This window comes from Beta vulgaris, chromosome 5, assembly GCF_026745355.1.
Source record: "Beta vulgaris subsp. vulgaris cultivar EL10 chromosome 5, EL10.2, whole genome shotgun sequence".
NCBI lineage: Eukaryota > Viridiplantae > Streptophyta > Magnoliopsida > Caryophyllales > Amaranthaceae > Beta > Beta vulgaris.
In genome coordinates this window covers 59,718,304-59,726,037 of record NC_079206.1, presented here as the reverse complement: position 1 = coordinate 59,726,037, position 7,734 = coordinate 59,718,304, and the positions used below count along the sequence as shown (strand labels likewise).

The window sequence follows — 7,734 nt, the reverse complement described above, 5'->3', positions numbered from 1 at the left end:
AATAAGTTGAATAATTACATAAGAGTTAATCAAGTTTTAATATAAAACAATAACAATATGTTAAAACAAATGAACTTGAAAGGAAAATATTGCACCCTAAGATTGAGTAAAATTTTGATAGAAATTTGGGACGCATACGGAAGTTTTGATGGACTTTTCATAATATAACAGAGTTGTAATGTTGTATTTTATTGATTACATTCATAAAAATTGTACAAGTATAACTATATTTGTGAGAGCACATATCTCTCACTTATTATTTGGTAGAACCCTAGTTTCTAATACCTTTTGTGGGAGCTCTCTTGATTAGTTCACCTTTCAACTTATGCACAAACAACATATTTATAATTGTTATATCCTAGATTCTAGATTTCTCTACACTTGTTTAGTACTTTTGATTTTTACAAGATACTTCTAGATACATCATCACTTGATATTTCTAGACTACACATACTATAGTTTTCATTAAACATCTAGGTTTTTCTAAATTAACCTCTAATAAATTTTATCTTTGAAATAATGATACAAAAGAATAGGAATTTTGGGGAAAAATTAGGATAAGTAGGCTAATTAACTACATGTAATCAGCATTTGACACACCGTCTCTCCTCTTAACCCCAAGTCAATATCTGATTAGCCACATCACTTGTTTTATAAAGCATAGAATTATTATCTTAACAACATAGTTAAAGAAACTTATAGCCACAACACTTGTAATTATATACTTCTATGAAGAAGCAAGAAGCATGTACAAGCTATCCAACCCAAAGATACAAAACGGACAAACTTTAGTATAAACTACAAAAATTTGTTAACTTATATCACCCTGTAAAGTGGTTTTTTTCTGCATCATCAACAACATGAAAGCATCTCATAATCTAGCTTTCAATCAACTTTTGTACAGTTGTTTTAAATATTAAGACATACAACTTCTGATCCAACGAAAAATACATAAATCCCCCAACAGAGTGAGTTACAAATGACCCAAAACTGGTCCCTACAATACAATGCCAAGCAGGTCCATAAACTCCATCAAGTTCCTGCATTTAAACCAAAGTCAATTATTTACGCATTTGACCATCAAAATCCCTAAAACCTACTGCAACATGTACATGATAGGACCAACAACAAATGTAAAATGGATCCCACTTGGGTCAGAAATATATGCAATCTAATAACTCATCGTGAGTTTTTGTACATAATGGATAAAATCAATATGCATTACTTATTTGTGCCTCTTTATAGGTAAGAAGCAATACTAGTATATTGTAATTGCATATGCAAGGGCATAGATAAGGTTTTGTATATTCGACTCCTCATAGACTCTTACCTCAACTCGAGCAGATCTCTAATATAGTGAATGCACTCGAGCAAGGAAACATAAGTTAAGCAAAAATAAGTTAAGTTCTGAGAACATAGTCATATGAAAATACAGTATGCAACTCGCTTTGTTTGATTGAAACGAAGTGGAAACCGGTGAATTTGAGAACCAAATTTCACTAGGCATTGATAGTATTTTGTTGACATTTTTTTAACAAGACAATGTTGATGTTTTTACATTAGCATTATATGGATCATACAATTGACAATGCTTGCCAAGAAAAATGAAGAAGACTTAAGAGGTTTTCCTAGTTCCTACACTAATTTATTTTTGGAGTACAAGATAGTGTAGACTGTAGAAGGACCAAAATAGTATGACCAACTAATTTTTATCCCTAGAGTTAGATAACTATTTTTTTCCTACATTCATTGCTACAGTTTAGATAACTAATTTTTTTTCCTACATTCATTGCCACAGTTTAGATAACGATTTTTTTTCCTACATTCATTGGTACAGTTTAGATAGTTAATTTTTAATCAACCAAACAAATGCAACTACATAATTTCCTATATCCGACAAATTAGAGTAGAGGGTGGACCCAAGCTAAGGAAAAAATTCAATTACACCGTCCATTGTCAAATCATTTCTCTGAGCTTGGAGGAGTCCACCAATCAAACAGGTTAGTCAATTTCTAAATTTTTGTTTTGGGATCACCAAAAATCTTTTGAGCAACAACTTACATGTTTACTCTAAATCAATAACTCATTTAGCTCAAACATAATGGTGATAATCAAGATCATCATGCAAATTTAATAAATTAGAATGATTATACTCACATTTAAAACTAAACATCATTCTAAACTACTAGATTTCCATAATCATACTTATTTATATTTATGATCATCGAGAATTTTCAAATTAAGGACATGTTTTCCCCAACTTATTTTCAGTACAGTTCAATTCAATTTCGTTTTAGACAATACTTTTACTCTCACATATCACTATTCAGTTCAGTTCAGTTTTGTTTTATGTTGAAGATAACATAACTACCATAGTCCTAGCTTTATTCTATTCAAAAATCAAAACTATATCCTTTCCAGATTAATATACTTATTCTTTAATTTATAAATAACTTTAGCAGATTCGTTATTCAGCTTCAGATAATGTCAGGTAACAAATTTAAATTCAAATTCATGGGACCATCTATGTCAGCTTTTTACTCACAAACAATTAAACAGAAGAAAAACAAACATAAACTATGAAATTAAGAACAAAATTTGAGGAAATAATAGTAAAAATAGTACCTTTTTAAGTGACAATGCAAGATTTTTGGAAGTAAATTTCTCAAGACTATCTTTAATCTTTCTAGCAAAACCAACAGAATGTATCTGCATAAATGGAGGCATATCTGCAGAAACCACTTTTGCACAATTTGTAATCAAGAAATTAGCCAATTCCACTTTTGCATCACAAAATGATCTCCTCTTTCCAATCCCATTTCCTACTAATGTTGGTTTTACCACCATTAATTTGTCTTTCTTAGATTCTCCTTTTTCTACTTTCTTCAATTCTTTCTTAGATTCTACCTCTTCAACAACACCCACCAAAGATTTGTTCTTGTTCCCACTTTCCAAGACTACCCTTTTCCCTTGTTTCCCAAAATTTTGACCAAAACTATGTTTTGAGGGCTCTAAATTAACTGATTTTGAGAGTGATTTAGCTTGTAAAAGGGTATCTAAGTGTTTTTGGGGAAGTGGGTTATGGGTATTTAAGGGTTTTGTTGGGTTAGGATGTAACCTTGAGAAGTGATTAGTGAGGTTGTAAATGGTGGAAGTTGAAGTTTTTGGGTGTTTTTTTCCGGTGGTTTGTGAGATAGGAGGTGGGTCTGGAGTTGCTGCTAACTTGCGCCTGTTGGTGGGGTTGTGTGCCATTTTTTTGTGAGTTTAGGACAGAAATATTGAAAGTTTTGAAGGTAAAATTGGTTTTCTTTAGGGTGGGAAAGGAATTTGTGGGGGTTGAGATAGAACTTTTGGAAGGTTTTTGTTCTAACTTGCGCCGGTTGAGGTGGGGGGAAATGACTAAATGAGGTCTCAATTTTTGACTTGTTTTGGTGTGGAAAATGGGAAGGAAGAAGAGAATGGGGGAATTGGTAAAGTGGGTCCTTTAGTAACATGAATTTTCCATTGCTTTAGTGCGGAAAGGAGTGAGGTGTAGGGGCCACATTACGAGATTTTTTGACTAATTGTCCCCATTAACCAAAACTTATTTGCAATAATCTATTGTAATGTTTGGGAAATGTGTATTTCATTTGCAAATCTAGATGTGGCCCAAATTCTATGTTTTGGAACACAAAGAATGTGGAATTGGAAATGGGTCGATTCACATAAATTTCACCCAAGTTTAGAAGAAAGGATTTGGAAATCAATATTGATCCACCTCCAATCCTCCATACTCTTTGTCTCCACTCTAAACTTTTTTTTAGAGATACTAGATAGGTAAGATTTGGTGGATATTGTATTGCGCTCACTAGACCTGGACATGGGCCAGACCGGGCCTGTTCACGAGCTCGATCCGCGGGCTTGGGGACATGATGGGCTGGGACGGGCTTCAAATTTTCAGATTTTTTCCACGACTCGGCCCAGGTCCACGGGCTGGGCTTGTGCCTCATGTGGACTTGGCCCGTTTTTTATGCTGTTTTTTTGGATTTTTGACAGTTTTAGGCTAAAAAACAAAGGAAAAGGGCATTCGTCCCGAGGGCCATCTAGGCGGGTTTGCGCCGGTGCGGGCCTGATATAAAATTTCTCGACTGTGACAGGCCAATGACCCACGTAGCGGACAACGGGCCGACCCTCGAGCGGGCTCGTGCCGCGCCATGCCCAAACCGCGCTGGCCCGACCCATACCACCTCTAGTGTTCACCCTAACAAGGTTTTTTTTAGGCTGCTATAGACGTATCATGGGCCGGGTCGTGTCGTGCTTTAGCCAAAAAAAGTGGTTTGAAAGCCTTGGGTCTGGCCGTGCCAAGCCTCTAGTCGAAATTCTCTTATCAAAACTCACTAATTATGGTCGGGCCAAACGAATTTTCTGGCCATTTTCAGGCTGGATCACAATTTAGTCTGCTATTCCATAATTAAACTGCTCGTGTTCCAAAATTTTTTGCCCAAAAATAAATCCAGTCCGGGTCCGAATCTTGAGCCGAACTATCGTGCTTAAAACCCTCCTATTTTCTAAACAGGCCCTTGTTGATTACCTCTACCGTATATGTAGATGGATTCTAACGGTTACTTGCTTCATGTCTACATGTGTCCTGCATCAGCATATAACACCCATATACAAAATTAAGAATGACTTGTTATAAATGATGTTTACTTATTTATAATTTGCTTATTTTCTTCTATATGACCATTGTTTACTCGTATTCTTTGTACATGTGTATTTAGAATTTGTACTTTTTTGGCATATGTGTATCACGTTGTTTTTGGTAATTAAAAGACGAAAAGTTAGGTAGTTCTTATAGTCATGGTTATATCTATTTTATCATCTTATAAAATTTATCTAGTTGTGAATGAAGAAAGCAAATATATCCATATGTTAACAAACCAATCAGCAAACTTTTTAGCTTATCAGACAATTTGTTGGATTGTGCACTCTTTAAACTTTATCAAAACTCACAATTGCCCGGACTTCATCAACTAATAATATTTGAATCTTCCATATAGTAATTTCCATTGATAGCATTAATGACGACCTAGTCACCATCAAACAACTTGGCAAACGTACTGTACATCCTACATTGAAAGTAGAGGTGATCATGGGCCGGGTCGGGTTTGGGCCGGGTCGGGTTTGGGCCGGGTCACGGCCAAAAAATTTGCCCGTTGGTCGGGCCGGGCCGGGTCTAAATTGCGGGCCGAATGTTTGTGTCCAAAACCCGCTATTTCGGGCCTAAATTAGCAGGTTTTTACGGGCCAAAACGGGCCGGGCCAAAAAATAGACTAAAAAGTCGTTTTTCGCTTGCCCAAAGCCCGCCAAAATGATCACCTCTAATTGAAAGATGTGTCGCATAAAATTGAGTATTACATGAACATGTAGAACTTTACATGATCCATCTTTCATATTATACACAATATATACTAAATATGGAAAATGTTCAACTAAATATCATGGATGTGTGGGAACCACACTAAGTCTTTCTCTCATTCAATTCTTTTATTTCTTACTTTTATACTATTTCTAAAAGCATATTTAATTCAACATATTTGCGTTATAAAAAACGAAATCAGTTTCTGTTAATTTTTAGATTTATATGAAAATGGATCTGGGTAACCCAATAAGGAGGAGGAGAGTTTAGCCCACTTACAAGTTAGGAGGTTTCATCCTAAAACCAATTGGTAATAGGAAGAGTAACACCTAATCTTATAAAGTAGTTTATTCTCTCCTCTTTCTCCAATGTGGGACACTCACAAGTGGACTTTCAATGGGTTTCAACACACCCCCTCACTTGTGAGTGTCTTTAGAATTTAGAGCTAATTGGAAAGGTAATCAGAAATAATCCTCGTAGGGACTGGACATCCTGTCGAGGTAAACCCTTATCCAGTAGCGATCAAATACCCAGTTTAGACGAGACCCGCAATCCGAGCTCTGATACCATGTTAATTTTTAGATTTATATGAAAATAGGTCTGGGTAACCCAATAAGGAGGAGGAGAGTTTAGCCCACTTACAAGCTAGGAGGTTCCATCCTAAAACCAATTGGTAATAGGAGGAGTAACACCTAATCTTATAAAGTAGTTTATTCTCTCCTCTTTCTCCAATGTGGGACACTCACAAGTGGACTTTCAATGGGTTTCAGCAGTTTCCTACTTTTTTTTTTGTTTCATTAACATCGGCCTCCTCAATCAATTATTATTACTTGGTTGTTGCCTTACTCTGTTGCATTTTCTTTTCCTTAAGTAACAAAATCCTTATCTTGATAAGAGGTGGGTCTGGAGTTTAGAAGAAAGGATTCGAAAAATCAATATTAATCCACCTCCAATACTCCTCCATAATCTTTAAAAACATAACTAACACTAAGAACTCACTCCATTTCCTAATTATAGTGTTTATATTAGTACTAGAGTTTTTAAATATCACATTCTTCCTCTAATTGTTGTAGCTTAGTAGCAAATATTAGAATTAATGTAATTGTTTGAAATTGTTTCACAATAATTAAGTAAAGAAAAAATATTTCAGTATTTCGGTTAACCTCTCACTCAAAAATCATAACTATAACCGTACCATTTAACCGTTAATTTTATCGGTTCGGTAACCGTACCATTAAAATATTTTTTTACCGATGCGGTTACCAGGCCACCTGTTTTGACCGATTTTTCGGTTTCGATTTTTAATGAACACCCTTAATTTAGATACTCCCTCCGTCTCATAAATATAATGCTTGTTCCCTTTTTGCACGGTGTCTAATATATATCTTTGACCTTTAATATCTTCAATTTCGTATTAATAAAATATATAAAAAGTTAATTTTATGAATGTACACATTGAAGCGAGCTTAACAAAATCCTACATGAATATTTCTTTTATAATAAAGAATAGTTGGTCGAAGATTTCAAAACAAAGACATCAAGAGAGAGAAACAAGCACTATATTATGGAACGAAGGGAGTAGTATTCCGAAATACTCTGCATTGCTTTTCGGGTTATCCATTAAAAAATGTAATATTCATCATAAATGAAATTTTTTTTATCTCATCCAATTTATATAAGAAAAAACACATATACTCTCTTTACATATCGATGTGGATCATGGATGTGCGGGAACCCCACTAACTCTTTCTCTCATTCAATTCTTTTATTCTTACTTTTATACTTCCTCATTATCGAATTAAATGCAATAAATTAACTTTTTCACCATTCATACTTTTCAATTTTCACTTTGACTAATATTCGTGATTTATACATAATGGAAAACATAATAAAGTAGGATCTTCTTAAATTCGTCTCGTGACGTACTTCCTTAAAATGTAACTTTATAATTTTTACTTATTTGTGGTCAAAATAATGTCTCGGGATGCATTAAAGTGGATTTGTTACATTTATTTCGAAATGGAGGAAGTACTATTTATCAAAAAGGTTTACAACTTTTACATAGAACTTGGAAGAACATATTTAGTTCAAAAAATTTCACTTATAAGAAACGAAATCAATTTTCTACTCCCTTTCTTTTTTGATTAACACTGGTCTCCTCAATCAATTATTATTACTTGGTTGTTCCCCTACTTAGTTGTATTTCCTTTCCGTCAAGTAACAAAATTCTTATTTTAATAGTAAATGGCAATGATTATCATTTCATTTTCATTCTATAACTTCAATCAAATAGTCAATAAGTATAACAAATATTTGTTACCATTTTCCTCCTCCGT

General features: G+C 34.3%; 1 protein-coding gene across 1 annotated transcript; it reads right to left on the bottom strand.

Annotated features, from left to right (window-relative positions):
* Positions 1–686: 686 nt before the first annotated feature.
* Positions 687–3,527, bottom strand: LOC104894161 (hypothetical protein). The gene is made up of 2 exons (XM_010680337.4): positions 2,626–3,527; positions 687–1,040 (listed from the first exon to the last, which is right to left on the bottom strand). The coding sequence occupies exons 1-2, from the start codon at positions 3,250–3,252 to the stop codon at positions 879–881; spliced, it is 789 nt and encodes a 262-aa protein (XP_010678639.2). The 5' UTR covers positions 3,253–3,527; the 3' UTR covers positions 687–878.
* Positions 3,528–7,734: the final 4,207 nt, after the last annotated feature.

Coding starts and splice junctions, on each gene's coding strand:
- LOC104894161 (XM_010680337.4), bottom strand. CDS start 3,252: ATGGCACACAACCCCACCAACAGGCGCAAGTTAGCAGCAACTCCAGAC. Junction 1,041..2,625: donor TTGCATTGTCACTTAAAAAG/GTACTATTTTTA, acceptor GTTTAAATGCAG/GAACTTGATGGAGTTTATGG.